Here is a 15,584-nt window from a genome sequence, read left to right as displayed (position 1 = left end):
TTGCCAGAAAAGGATACTGTGGCACATTTTATTACATACCATTTGTGACTACATTTTAAATTTTAGATTTCTCTGCACAAGCAAAGGGAAATTAAACAAAAGAAGGCAAACATGAAATATGTGGTGACTCCCTGCCTACCAGGAATCTCTTCATTCTGATAAAAAATTGACATTACAAAATAAAAACAAACAAAAAAAAGAAAAAGAAATTGAGACATATTTTTTGATATATCCTTTCTTTTCTTCTTCTTTCTCTCTTATAGTCTTAGTAGATAGAAGAAGCTGCAAAAATCAAAGCAAACAATGCTCAAACCCAATCCATCTGTCCTATTTTTCAGATGTTATGTATAGTTTGTCACATGGCAGCAGCTCTCTGTGATCCTAGCAGCAGTTCCTTCCATATCCAAGCCCAGTTCTGTGCTGTAAGAGCACTCCAAGACTCCTCTCACTCCATATGCAAGCAAAACTGGATGTGGGCTAATGTGCAAACTCTAAGAAATCAGCTTAAGAAACACAAATCTGACCAGTTTAAATAAGCACCCCCACTCAGTATTCTGGAGGTCAAATACAGAGACATACTCAGCCTTTGCTGGAACCACTGGGAATCTCTCAGCACCTTAAAATTCACCTGCTGGTGATCCAGATTCCAAATACAACTGGGAAATTTGCTGTCTCTCTCAAGAACCAAGCCATAGATACATCAGAATCACAAAGCATTTGCTATTTCAGATGCACACCAGATCAATGGGCAACCAAATACATACAGTTTTTGGTGCTTCAGAGCAACAATGTACCAGAAAATTCAGAGAATATCACAGTGTAACTGCAAACTGAGAGCTGGGGAAAAATCCTGCAATGCACAAATGAATGAGGTCTGAAGCTTGCTGTGAGTTTGCCTTCCGGTATTTCAATAAGAAATTAAAAAAAAAAAAATAAATCTGGGAATACTTTTAACTATTTGCACTTAGAAGAAAAAATAATTTAAATGACCACATGTTGCTATTGGATTGTTGTCCCATATGGGATTATATTAGCACTGGGAAACGTGGCAGAATTTGTTTATACTGTCATGCTTATTTTGCTATCAGCACAGCAACAGTTCCCAGCAAAGTGACAGCTATTTCCAACATTCCTCTCACAGAACACACTTGTAAAACTCTTTAAAAATTGTCTTCAAAAACTTCCTCAGGAGCAGGATGTCAAAGCACATCAGCAAAGCACACAACAGTGTGAGGAAGAGAACACTGGCTGAACTAATGGACACAATTTGAAAAATCTACAGCAGAACAGGATCAATCTGCAGTGCCAGCCAACAGGATGCAGAGAACAGAAAGCCTGCAAGGTGTAACTGGAATGGAAATAACCAAACTCACAACATATGCTCAGTTCTGATTCACATGGGTCTGGGGTTGACAAAATTAATGCTGCCACTCCCTTCAGGGCCACTGAAATTCAAGGCATATCCAAATACATTGTTCACCCCATTTTGCCTCTGAATGACAAGTATTCTTTGTTCTCCTCCTCTAATTCATGATTAATCCCACAAAGAGAGCACCTATGAACTTCTGTGGAATTCTGACAGTTTATACATGCACAAACATTGATCTCTATAAGGGAATACAGTATTTCAATTCAATGACAGAAAGAAATCAAAACAGTATTAGTGGGATAGCAGGACCACAATGGAGAAAAATATTAATGTCTCAAGAACTTGAATACACCAGTGTCCAGCTAAATAATACAAATAAAATTTTGTATTAGCTCTAAGACACTGATAGAACCACTATTCTCTGTGTTTTTCCCACTGCACTGTAGCAGAAGTACGAGTTTGGACTTGATTATGGTCAGAAGCATCAACTGCTCCTTTCTATGGCTTTTATCAATATTCCCACTGCAATATCCCTTGAGATCCTTATACCCAGCTCAGGAGTCAATGGTGCTGCACAAAACCAGAACTGAAGGATAATCATTGTACAAAAGAGTTTCTGCATCTTGTAGTGGACAATAGCTGTCATATTTCTCCTCCAGCCTTTGAGCACTCTGGGAAGTGGTTGAGTCACCATCCCTGGGGGTATTGGAAAAGATGTGCAGATGTGGCATCTGGGGACATGGTTTACTGATGGACAGTGCTGGGGGAACTCACTGATATCAAGGGCCTGTTCCAACCTAAATGATTCTATGGTGCTGTGATTACTTTAGGGAAGGAATCAGCAGATTTATAAGCTACAACAAGCACAACCATCACCACAGGCTGATCTGAAAGAACTCTGCACTCCATAAAATTCAACCACCAAATTACAATTAAATCAGCAAAGGAGAACCTATGGTGATATTAGGCAACACAGCAAGTTATTTATTGTTTTGCTGGCTCCATCTATTACAGGGAACACCCAAAGACTATGTTACGTCCTTTAGGTTCAGGCTCAAAAGTATTATCAAACCACTAATTCAAAGAAAGATATCTGTTGCACATTTCCCACTTTACTACTTCAGGAATATATTTACAGCCTCCTCTATATCTGCAGATGAGGTGTCTTTCTAAATTTATAATGCATTCACTGCAAAGCTCTCATAAAAGCATAATTCCTTCTCCCATATCCTCCACTCAAACATTACTCACACAGAAACTTCCTGCATCAACAAGACAGAATAAAGCCCTTCCCAGTCCAGCTGACACATCATTAGACCACATCTCATACAGCATAAAAGCTTGTGCTCACTTTTTAGAAAAGACCAAGATAAAGGATTTCAGCTGGAAGGCATCATCAGACCCAATTATTTGATGTTCACCCAGACAACTTTGTTTTCAAAGTTATCACTTTCTCCTGGTACACAGAGGTATAGCCACCATGTGGTCATAAACCAGGCCAAATGTCTTCATAAGATATTGCTAGGATTTTAATTACTTGTGTCCTCAAGCTGGTAAGTGATTTCTTCTCTATCTCCCTTGGAAACCTGGACTTCACCCTTGCTTCTATCATAAATTCAAAAACTGTCAGAGGCCCTTCAAGATGCTTTTGAAATATTTCTGTGCAACTCAATTTTTCTAGACATCACAGGCAGTATCAAAAATATCACAGGCAACATAAAAATGATAGCTTGCAAACCACAGCAGAAAACCTAGAGATCAATTACCTTGCTTCCAGGCAAAAAGCATTCATCTAAAACATAAAGAAACACCCACTCCAACATCAGCATATTTCTGTTGATTTTATGGAACGTGAGAATTCCTCTCCACCCACCATCATCCACCTTGCATAAACCCAAGCTGAAAGGGACCTGTCTCTCTCTCAGCCCCTTGCAAAATAAGGCAGGGGTCAACTCCCTCCTAGCATTGCAGAGGGCTATCAGCTACTCCTCTCAGCAGTTTAAGTGGCACATATCTAATTAGACTCAGAAAAGATTCCTGTTTCTGTGACAGACTCAAAAATTAACTCGTGTGGTTACAAGCTGATGCAGATTTTACAACTACAGCTTGCTCTAATAAACTCCAAGCTGTGTTTCAGCAATGCCCCATCATCATCATGCCTGTAATAACACCACGATAATGATGTGCAAACACACCCTTTATAGGCTTTCTCACAGATGTCAGTGTGATGTACAGGGAGCAAACAGCTCACACTTTCATAAAGAATAGTGCTTGCAGGGTGAAGAGGAGCTTCTCTGCTCAAGAGATTCCAAGCAGTTTGTTTTCTTTCCTTCTTTCGGCTGCTAAAAATAATTTTGTGAACATAGTTAACACAAAACCCATTGAAACAGCCCAAAGATTAATTTCCAAAGATCCTGTATGTTCTATGTCTGTAGAAATGCCATTTCCTTACTGGGTTTAGAATTATTTCACATGGGCACAATTATAACAATCACACCATATGGTTTTCTCTTTTTAATGTAATTCACTAAATTATCATCTCCTGGAGATTTAATATATTTATTGCTTCCATATCAAGAATATATCTTTTTCTTTGATGAAATTTTCAGCACAATCCAGTGACATCAAGTCCCTACTTTGATAATCCCATTCCTTGCGTTCTGTGGCTGCTTTTGTTCCATGACATAAATTGTTTTCCACTGACATCTCCTGCTTATCTTGAAACCTGTTCATAGAACCATATGAGAAAGATTTCAGTATTCTGTGGCTTTGCCTAGGAACCCTGCAATGCCTTCCAGAGCCTGAAAAACATCAGGTCTCTCCTCCTAAAAGGAGTTAGCATTCAGCAGCCATGTTCCATCACTCCATAAACCAAGTGTTACTATGCACCAAAGTTATTCCACTCCAAAACAGGTAATGTCCTCAGCTACAGTTATCCTGAAGGAAAATGCAGAAACTGTGCATGCCCTGAGAAGACTGAGCCTAAACCCCTCTGTGCCATCCTGCCTGTGCCTGCCCTTGGCAGAGGGAACAATCAGGAATCACCCATTTGGCTTCTACACTTCTAATTCTGGGATGCAGAATTGCAGAATCCCAAATCTGTGACACTTCTTGAACCAGTCATATGTATAAACATGAGTATAAACAGAGCCACCGGGTCTGAAAAAAAACCAAAACTATATCCTAGGTCTTTCTCCACTATTTTCATAGAGACACTCCTTGTGGCTATTCTTTGCAAAGGAACAAGACAACCAGGAAAAATTACTTCCCCCACCACAGCAAGCGTGCTGCATAAATAGGCAGGTTTTTAGTATTTTTTCAACCTAATCAGCTTTTTATAGATGTTACTCTATTTCCATCAGAATACTTCTAAACAGAGTAAGTTTCTACAGCAGACACTTACTCTATTAAAGATTACTGTGTAAGCATATTAATATTCGGTAAGGAGAAACTTACACAACTGAAGATGCTTCTTATCATGTATTGTTTTCTGTTAGCTAAACTACAAATATTTATCTCACAATTGTTTTTCCATTAATTAATCACTTCACCATTGATTCTTCATGCTTTGCTGATGGATGGTTTGTTGTATTTCTGGTAAATTATGCCTTATGACAGGCAGTTTCTATGTAACACAAACTAAGAAAAAAAATGCTCATTATCTTCCCCATCTGCTATGCAACACTTCTATATCATCAAAAAGGCATTTTATGGCCTCTCCATGCTATTCACCATTTCAGGGGATTTGTGTTAACTTTCACTTGAACATGCTTGTTTTCTGATTTGATTTTCTTCCCTAAGAAATTCTTAAATGTTGCTGTCAACACTTAGTATAAAAGTAAAATTCACAGCATGCTTTTGATTTTATTTAGCTTAATTTCTCTATTTTTTCCTGCTCACAATTGATCATTACAGTAATTCAGTTGCAGAGAGGTTCAACAAAAACTGATTTTTCTCTGAAACAAACAGAGGATAGTAAGGAGGAAGAAAAACTATGCTTCATATGGAATTGAACATACAATTGAACATTGTACAATTGATTTCAGTAGTACTGAGCCCAAAATACGCCTCTTAAAAAGCAACCTTGAATTCTTTTGTGTTTAAGATAAGGAATATGGTACTTGGCCATTTAGGTCAATCTCAGTACACTAAACACTGGAAGTGATGGACTGGGACATAAGGATGTGTTGTCAGTGTTGTTGCATTGTGAATTATGGTGCCAAAGACAGCAATCCATGGAAAAAACCATTTGTCACTGGGTTAAAGGAACCTCTTGCTTTACCACTGCCTCCACCTGTAAAGTAACACATCAAATTCTGAAAAAACCCCAGTGACAGAGGTGACAGATGGAATTAAGATTCACCTCTGAGCAAGTTATAAATAAAAAATAGTTTTAGTTACCCAAATGCCTTAAACAGGTAACAAATGCCTGCACACTGACACTTAAATACAAGCCACAGACATTTAAAAGCCATGCCTAAAAATGCAGAGGCAAAAGCCACCCAGGATTCCACAACTTTTGAACATGCTAAATTCAAATTGCATTGTTTAGGAGAGCTACTGCATTTGTCTTTTGTTCACATTATTCACATCACTGAAACATCACTTTCAAGAAATAAAGGAGACACTAGCAGTTACCTCAATTTGAAAGGCTTCCATCCTGAATATTTGAGAATGCTATGGGATGTGACAAGTTTCTGTATTGCTCTCAGTGATTTTTACTGTAGAAAGACTAAAATTACAGGGTTTACTTGGGATATTATTTGCACTGCCTCTGGAAATAGTGTCACAGTTGTCAATTAAGATAAGATCTCTCTCCTGCTTTCTTGCTAGCTCCATTTTGCTGCGTGGAGGAACAAACCCAATGCTATCACTCTCACCAGCTGGGGAATTTATCAGCAAACCACTGGGCTCCTCCTGCCTCAGGATCTCTGCTGCCTGACTTCTATTTTTGCAATTTTAGACAACGGCTGGGGCTGGCAAACTGTGAAGAGATGCAAAACACTAAAGGAGTTTCAAAGCATCATGAGAGAAAGTGCTGATACTCACCAAACTATTCCCTGAGCCCCAGAGCCAATGGGTTTCAAGTTCTGGTAGCGTTTGAGGACTGTGAAGGTCGAGTCACCAACTTCCACGCTGTAGAACTGGTTGTCAACTTTGCTTTTGCTCATGTTGTAATGCTTGGCAATGTATGACACATCCACTTGTTTCCCAAATCCCTGTTGTGCAGAAGAAGGGAAGGGGGAGAGGGATTGGTAAAAAGGGAGAAACCAAGGCTGGTAAAACATCAGAATACTGATAAAGTACTGTCAGACTCATTTTTTAATGTAAATTCTATTTTTGGCTCATTTTCATAAAGACTGTATCAAACCTTCTTTCATGGAGGAAGTCACCATAAAAAGGCACTGATTAAAGAAAACCAGTGGATTCTCCAGCTGATGTTTGTGACACAGTTGCTGCCAGCTACTGGTGTCTGCCTGCCATCACTCCTGCTTCATGACTACTGGAGGATGTGCTCGTGCTGGTTCTGCCCTTTGTTTTGCAATTAATTTAAAATAAGGTGACTTTCATCAGTGTGGAAGTGGGACAAGAGGCACAGGAATCACGTTTTTCATTATGGATCAGACAGAGCAAGAAAATGTATTCCCACCAGTGCTAAAACTTCCCCTGAGCAGGTGATGAAGGCCTTGAGAGCCTTTCAACAGGGGATGCAAAAAACCAGAGCAGTTAATGAGACAAAATGTGACCCAGCATGGCTCAGTGTCACAGAGATTTATTCAGAAACTCTGGAGGTTTCCCAGAGTTCTGGTTTCCTAAGGATAGGAGGGAGAGTTGCTCTCATGACCTAACAAATGCAGCAAACACCAATTTTCATGACACAAAACCAAGAACTGCTGCTAACATTGCAAAGCTGTGTTCCTCCCCAAGACTGTAAAATTAAAAACCAATAATTTTTACAAGATTTAAAAACTCCCCTCCCTCAAATTTATAAAATTGCCATGCAGCAAGTTACACTATAACCGCTTTATGACTACTGCTGAGCTCAGTTCCCTATGGATTATGGAGCAAATTTATAGTAATCTGAGATAAAAATCAGAATTAAGTGCTTGCAATTTTGGATTCTATAGTACATGATGCTGAGCACAGGAGGCAAAAGCTCAACTTATTACAACAGATTTGCCCTAAAAGAGTTGACAGTTCAATTATGGAAGTCAAGACATGTCCAAATGCCTTCTACAAAGAAGAAAAAGCCAGCTATGCCTCCATCTATGCTTTTTTTTCCAGTGCTCCCAAACACACCTTATACATTTTCTTATTTGCTCTATTACAAATTTCTTTCCCCCCAAAAAACCTGATAATGTATTATGTGTTTATGGACTACTAAGTTGAAATTTGATAGAGTAGAGAAAAAGCAAAGTTGATTTTGATTACATTACTCTTTCAATTAAAAAGGACATCATTCCAGTGTTCCAAAAATCTGGCCATTTAAAACAGATTACTGACCTTGCAAATAATTTGGATTTGAAGGTTTGTCTTCGAAAAATTATTATTTTTCTGTTCATTATCTGACTGGAAGGTCCTTTGGCACTGGACAGCATCACCCTAAACACCTCATTTAGAGACTTTGAAATGTTTTAATAAATGCAGCTCTTCATTCAAACACAGTCTCATCTAATGAGACCAAGTGGAAACTTTAATTATGCATCAAACATTGTGAGGGGGCAGGAGGGGAGGCCTTGCCCTAACACAGAAAGTGAGAGATTTATGAACACTGACACAGCACTAAATTGAAGCTTCCAGAGGATGAAATGATTCCAAAAGAAGTTTGAATTTTTTTCATTGGAAGATAAACAGGCTGCATCTGACTCACATTGTGTAGCCTTAGTCTTAAAACATCTTCCATTCAGTGAAGAGAGATGCATAAATTTGGCTATTCAGCCCAGGTATTCATACCAGACCTGGAACTGAGAGGTTTTTTGAGTATTTTTAATAACATGCTCCTGACTGACAGAAATTTCACAGATCCCCCTGGCTAGACAAACACGTTTGGAGCTTTTTCCTGGTGTCATTATCAGAAAAACACAGGGCATACCCAGCATTAACACCCATTACTCCGCAAACAGTGTTTATGTATAAAGTGTCAGCAATAAAAATTGCATTCCTGAGTGAGCCTGACTCCCAGCCAGCTCCTCTGGAAGTGCACATAGAGTGAAGTCTTTAAACAAATGGATGACTGTGTTAAGGCTTGGATGAGCCAGGCCTGCCACAACTTGTTTGTGTCCTCACTCCCAAGCCACCTGACAACTTGTTGTGTGGTATGGAGCTACAAGGGAACACATATTTTATCACTCTATGTCTAGAATAAAAAATTACTTGCTTTTAAGTTAGCCTAACCTGTGAACTGCTAGCCTCAGGAAACTCAGGCTGGATACAGTGGGATTTTTGAACTTCTGCAGTTCCAGCAGCTGGGTCTTTTACATCCAGAAATGTCTTTAAAATCAATTAAAACAGCTCAGAAAAACCACTCAGTAGTAGCTCAGTTATATGGATAATTATTATATCCAATTGCTTCAGTCAACAGCAATTAAAGTTGTGGACCCAGAAGACTACAGCTGATAAGAAAATGCAAATGTGCTGATGAGCAGCTCCCTCTGCACAACACAGACCATTCCTATGACAATCTGCTCCTAACTCTGTCTGAGAGAGGAAGGTAAAGACTGTTTCATTTTCCATGGAATTATTTTTTCTTTTTAGATTACTACCTTTTTCCCTACTTCAAAATTTGTGTCCCATAATGCCTTTGCTAGAAAGCAAACACCAAGCATTACTTCCAAATTCAAGGCAGGCTGATTTAGTTTGAAGTTTACTTCAAGCAGAATGCCTCCTCTGAGTGACAAAAAATTCAGCTTTGTAGATAGGCCAAGCTCCAGGTCATCAACTAAGCTGCCTCCTTGCTTTAAACTCACACTGCTAAAAAAAAACTACAAAAAAACCCCTTACTCTATATTTTCTAATTTTTACCAAAAATTAGAAACAAGCAAAACAAAAATTAAATAAGCAAAACAAAGCTTAGTAAGGTTACTAAAGCCCAGTGCACTGTTTACTTTCACAACAGGAGATGAATGATGTAACTACCCTTGTCATGATGCTGACTTACATCAAATCCTTAAGTCAATGAATTAACAGCATTTTTGGATTTATCACATTTGATCAGATCCCCAAGACAAGCTGACACATAATCAAGAACCATCTCTGGTTGATTCAACAGCCACTTCCTAATGAGGACAAGGAAATGGCAGTTTTCTTTCACTCCAAAATTAAGGTAAAAAATCTTTTCCCTTTAGCAAAGGAATACATACTCTTTCTAGAGCATGTCAATGTTAGTTTTAGTTTCAAACCCTCATGAAAATGGTCTTCTCCAAATCTTCACATTGCTCATCTTAAAAAGCCTATACACCACATTTTGCTTTTCTCCTGTTACATCCTGAGTGCTCATTTAAACCCTTTCCAGAAGCCTTGGTGGTGTTACAGATATTAATATTCCCCCAGACACTCCCTTGTACACCACTAAGCTATTTCAGATTCAGGTTTTACTGCACTATGCTTACAAGTCCTGTACAGGCAGCTTAAATTAGAACTTTTATATGGCATCAGAAAGGAACCCAGGGCTAGGAATTTCCAGTATACACCATTCTGTAGATGCACCTAACCACAAACTCCTTTCAAATGTGATTGAGAAGAAGAAAGAAGAAGAAACCAGGATTTAGCACTTCATTAAGAAATACATGGGGGAAGGAAGTTTATAGATACACATTGCAGTCAGGATACCACAGTAAAAACGTGTAGGTCTCATATACTAAAGGGAATTCCAGTGAGTTAATAAATTTTCAGGTGAACTTCAAATGAACTTGGGCAAGCTACAATACTTGTCCCAGATTAACAGTAAACATTGCAGGTGTGAAACTTCAAACAAAACATATCTAAGTTTCCCAGACCTCTGTGTAAGGTGAAAGATTATTCCTCAGAGACAAACCATGCATGGAAATGCCATTTGTTCTTAGTTTCCATAAATATTTGGACAATTAAATCACATTACTTCAACACTGATAGGTACTTGGCTTTCATTTCATACATACAAAAATGCATTAACCATTATTTTCTCTTTTTTTTCCTAATTGAAAACTTTTAATGCCCACACACATATTCACCCATGCTATTCTCTTTCCTCCATACTGAAAAATTTAAGAGTAAGGAGTGTTTCTCAGCCCTGAAAATCTAGCTATCCTTGTTAGCTCCCTTGAGCATGTAGCCACATTTGCAATGATGTTTGCTTAGTAATCTGACAAGTGAGAAAGAGAAAAGAAAATAAACTGTCAAGACTGAAGTATTTGAGAGGAAGGAAAAAGCTACTCTCACCATTACAGTTTAGACAGCATATATTTTGCTTTCAAAGGACAAGTATTTAAAAATTCAATGGAACTCAACTTACTGCCTCACACAGAGCTACAAATGTACTCTTTTCCTTTCTTTCAGAGTACAGAGAGCAAGAGTTAAAAAGCCCAACAGAAATAAAATATGTTATTTTCTATATCATAAGGTGAATTGCTGCCTGATACCCCATTTTATTTGTCCATTTCTATCCTACAAAATAGCTATACTTACTATATTTTACTGACAGACCTTTGTTTCTGAGCACCATTCCTTCTATTATTGACGAGCTTAAAATATGGCAATTTCTTGCAGCTCAGCATCTCATACATTTCAGCTTTAATAAATACAAACCATGCTAGCAGCAATTTAAAGAAAATTGCTCTCCTTTGCATCTCCAAGACAGTGAGTGCTGCCACAGATTCCACTGGCAGCATCAGCAGAGAGGAAATTTTACCTTCCCTGTCTGCCCACAGAAATCCTGGCAGGAACACCTGTTTGAGGCTGCTGAAATCAATTAAAGCCCTCCAGTGCAGGTGAGTGAAAGAATCAGATTGAAGGATGAAAGGCTGGCTCCTGATTTGCAGCTGGCACAAAGCTCAGAGATGAGCAGGATGGAGCAGAGCTCAGAGGATGCTCTGAGCCAGATTCACAATGGCTCCCTCACATCCTCACCCACCTCAGACAAAGAGATGGGATGCACCACACCACACTGCAGAGGTGGATGCCTTTGGTTCCCCCAGGATGCAGAAGGATAATATCTTAAAGTTACAACTTAACCTTAAATGTTGTACAGACTGAAATTCATGGGTATGGTAAAACCCTCAGTCTTCTGGCCAGCTCTGAAAATGTGCATTAGAGGCAAGCCCTGCTCCCCTGGCTGCATCTGCTAAGCCAACAGCACTATGAATTTAATGGCTAAACTCCACTTGTACAGCTCTAATTCTCACAGAAATTTCAAGTGCCAGAATTCTGGCATGAACATGGATTTACTGAGCCCTCTACTTTGAATTTAACCTTGTTGCTGATACCAGTCTAACAGAAGTCTAATGAAATTCTACAGCCTTCTCTTCCTACTTTTCTATTATGATAAAAAAAAAAGAAAAAAGCAGATTTCCTTTTCCTAAAGAAAAGCAGGTGTTCTTTTCCTCAGCCTTAAAAAATTCATGTTTCACACCATGAATTGGCTACCCATGTCCAGTAATTCCAGATTTGGGTGTTTTTTCACTGCAAACAGGGTGAAGGGGTGGGGAGGTACATATTTACCCTACTTGTGCCCCTGAGTGTTTCTCAGGAAGGGCCATTCTTTTTTTTTTTCCTTGAATTGGAAATCCTTAAAATTGTATTCCTGCTGAATTAGCATTTCATTGTACAAAACTAGGATGTTCAGTGACATAAGCTCTAAGTCAAAGAGAAGAGCCTTTAATTATGTAAATGTCACTTTTCTTCAGTGCTATGGCATAAAGCTATCCCTTTTAGGCCACAAATATATATTACAAGAAAAATTACATGCCCAGTACTAAAAATAATTGGGGTTCACTTCAATTTTAGAGCTTTAAGAAAGGCAATTCAGCACAAACAGTTTGGAGAAAGCCTGCAGCAAGGCATAAATTTCAAATGGAAGCAGGAATAAGAATGGAATAAACAATATTACCACCTGGACACAATTTGTAATCTCTAAATAAAGATTTGGATGCTTGGACCAAGGACAGAGATATAACCTCCATCCCACTCTAAACAATACAAATGAACAGCATCCAAGACAGGTCTTAATGCAACCAGACACTTAATTTAGAGACTGTTCTTGCACAAAGTTCTAGCTGTTATTTGGATCAGGGCCTATCTTTATGGAGAGAATAAATGAACATGAAGCTTAAACCAGTTTTTATCCTCAAGAGAATCAATCTGAAGGTCTGAAGACCTTGAAAAGGTATCTGTGTGATAAGTGCTTGAAGGATGGGATTCTATTCCCTGCAATGTCAGGATAGTATCCCTTTGTATGTACTTAGTGGATGATGCCATTCTGGGTACCTGCTGCAGCCTTTAAACAGGAATTAATCTCACTCAGTGATAAAAATGTATCCAAAATGGCCTAAGTAAAAAAAAAAAAAAAAGGAGAGCTATGAAAAAAACCTCTATTCTGCACAGTGGAAGCATTTTTTCATCAATAACACTTTTCTCATACAATCTGAGAAAAAAAACCAACCCTTTTTGGCAATTTTTTTGCAATTGCAGGATTTTTTTTTTTTTTTTTTTTTTTTTTTTTTTTTGGGAAGCAAACTCTGTCAAAACTTTACAAAAATACCACATTTGACAAAGTTGGCAGTGGAAGAATTCAGCCAGTTAAACACGGGCACATGAACAACTGGTGATAAAAAAAGAAAAGGCAGTTAAGCAGATTATCAAACTGAGCAGCCAAGCCCCATCCCAGAGCTGATGATTCCTCAGCCTTGTCAGCAGAATTAATATTTAGTGTCCCTTAGTTAAAAAACATAAAGCAAATTTTCCAACACCTGTTGCTGTTTCATGTTAAATGCTTACACACAAGTAATAGCCCTTTCTTTTTAACAACTGTGCTTTCACTTGGACTCTATGCTCAATATAAAATAAAAAAAAAGTGTTTGTCATAAATTCATTTCTAAGAATGCAGCATTGTTTTCAGCCCCAAAAAGAGAAGAATTTCCCTAATATCTCTCCAGTTAGTTAGGTTTCTGATGTTCCATCTCCCAAAAAACCTTGAAACTATAATGAGACAGAATTCAAGCACAAAACACTGTTCAGAAGTGAGCAAAAAAGTAATTTCATTCACAAGTGAAAATTATGCACACAGATTTACTAAATAAATTAATTAAATCAACCAAGAGAACCAAAACCTGGATACATCAATAAGCTTTTTCTTTGCATCAAAGATTTAGTTTCAGCTTTGTGGGCTTCTATACATTGTGACCGAACAATTTCAAGGATGATGTAGAAATGCAGAATTGTAGAAATGCAATCTCATGGCTTCAGGACCACAACAGCACATGGTGTTCAGTGGGAGACAAGACAAACATCACAATTCTAATTACTCTGCCTTCACTTCCAGTACAGGTAAATTATAGTCACAGGCTACATTGTCTCAGAAGAGCAGAGACTAAGATAAAATAGTTTTAATTTGCATTTTTTTCCGTTTGAAAACCATGCCATTATTTTTCACTAAAAAAATCTCAGAATATTAACCAATAGTTTATCAAAACAAAATCAAAAGTCGTTAAGACCAAATTACAAAATAAACTAGAAAAACAAAAAAAAAGGTAATTTTTTGTGATGCATTTCTCTAATTTTTATAACGAGTTATTTGCAGTAAGCTGCTGAAACTCACGTCTATTTTTCTCTTATTATAGCATATATTGCAAAAATGAAGTACAAGTATATACTGTACCTTGTTTTACCTGTAAGGAACACACACCTGACAAAAGGCAATCTTCACATCCAGAGTAGGTTCACCACAATAATACAAGAAATGGCGGCTCATAAATACCTGCAATAAAGAAAAGTAGACATAGAAATCTTGTCTGGCTGCAGATGTGCAAGTATAATGCAGCTCTAGTTTCATTTGGATTCTAAAAACAACCTGATTTGTTGCCTAGCTTGTGAAAACCAGAAATGTTGCAACATTGAACTGTAAAAAATTAATTTCTTTAAAGAAAGATTTTAAATTAAAATTCTTTAATTCTTTCCAATGCCTGTCAAGGTTAAGGCTCCAAATATGACTTGGTTACATTTGGAAAATTTTACAGTGCCATTAATTCAAAGTTTACCATGTCACTTGCATATTCCTACACCAACAACAAAACAATCAGGTAAATAATGTTCTAAACAATGTGGGAATAGGAAACACTTGTTATTATGCGGAGGGAAAAAAAGTCCTAAGCTGACAAGTATTAGGACAGTTATAGAAGTGGAAAGACTGGTTACATCACTGTGTAAATTCATGCACTTTGTGTACATCCCATGTAGTTCTGGTTCTACTACTACTACTATTAGAAAATCTACAGAAAAGAAGTAAGAAGGGTCCAAAGCATAAAGTGATTCCTTACAAGAAACAACTGCACAGAGTGGGGAGATTTTTTTTAGCCTTGAAAAGAACTAAGTTGAAATATGCTGGAGGTACATAAAATGAATGGCATAGTGAAAAATGAAAACACCCTTCCATTTTTTTTTTAAAATAAAAGTGGCACCAAGTTATGTTATCAGAGTTAGAATCAACAATAGGAAATAATTCTTCATACTCTGTTTTGTCACAGTGAAACTCTCTGTCTCATGTTGCTGTGGAAGCCAGAAGTCAACATAGGCACTAATGTGATTAGGCAAATTCACATAAGAAGAAATCTGCTGAAGGCTCTTAACCTCAAAAATATCACCCCTGACTCAAGACACCCTGAGTCACAGTCTGCCCTCCATGCCCAGCCTATTTCTGGATTCCCCAGGCAGCTGATACTGGCCCAGGGAGCCACAGACTGGACTGGACAGGCTCCCTGTGCCTGCTGTTTGAATTTAGCCCCACAGCACCACATCCAGCTCCTGCCCTTGCTACATTCCAGCATGGCACATCAATGACAAACACCCAGCAATGTTATCAGGCTGAGATAGGCAGCTATGCCACAGGATTTTGGAGAATGTAGATTCTTCTGCATGACTCAAAAAAACCCACAAAAAAACCCCAGCCAAAGACACAAAACAACAACAAAAACCTGTTAACAGTACGATGAAAAAGTTAGCAACTTTTAGCTAAAATTGGATAGGT

The 15,584-nt window shown here is 38.1% G+C and overlaps 1 protein-coding gene across 11 annotated transcripts in view; it reads right to left on the bottom strand.

Annotated features, from left to right (window-relative positions):
- Nucleotides 1-15,584, bottom strand: part of MAPK10 (mitogen-activated protein kinase 10) — a 160,888-nt gene that overhangs the window by 59,880 nt on the left and 85,424 nt on the right. For 6 of the 11 annotated variants that reach the window (XM_079306531.1, XM_079306534.1, XM_079306533.1 and 3 more), the window contains 2 exons: nt 14,220-14,318; nt 6,419-6,588 (listed from right to left, as the gene is read on the bottom strand). In XM_079306531.1, the coding sequence (XP_079162657.1) occupies nt 6,419-6,540 (122 nt within the window). In that variant the 5' untranslated portion in view covers nt 6,541-6,588; nt 14,220-14,318. The remainder of the gene's footprint in view (nt 1-6,418; nt 6,589-14,219; nt 14,319-15,584) is intronic. The other 5 variants (XM_079306535.1, XM_079306536.1, XM_079306537.1 and 2 more) reach the window with 1 other exon arrangement.

Source organism: Erithacus rubecula, assembly GCF_903797595.1.
Source record: "Erithacus rubecula genome assembly, chromosome: 5".
NCBI classification, from domain to species: Eukaryota; Metazoa; Chordata; class Aves; order Passeriformes; family Muscicapidae; genus Erithacus; species Erithacus rubecula.
Note: the sequence above shows the minus strand (reverse complement) of the source record. Positions and strands in the feature narration are given on the sequence as shown.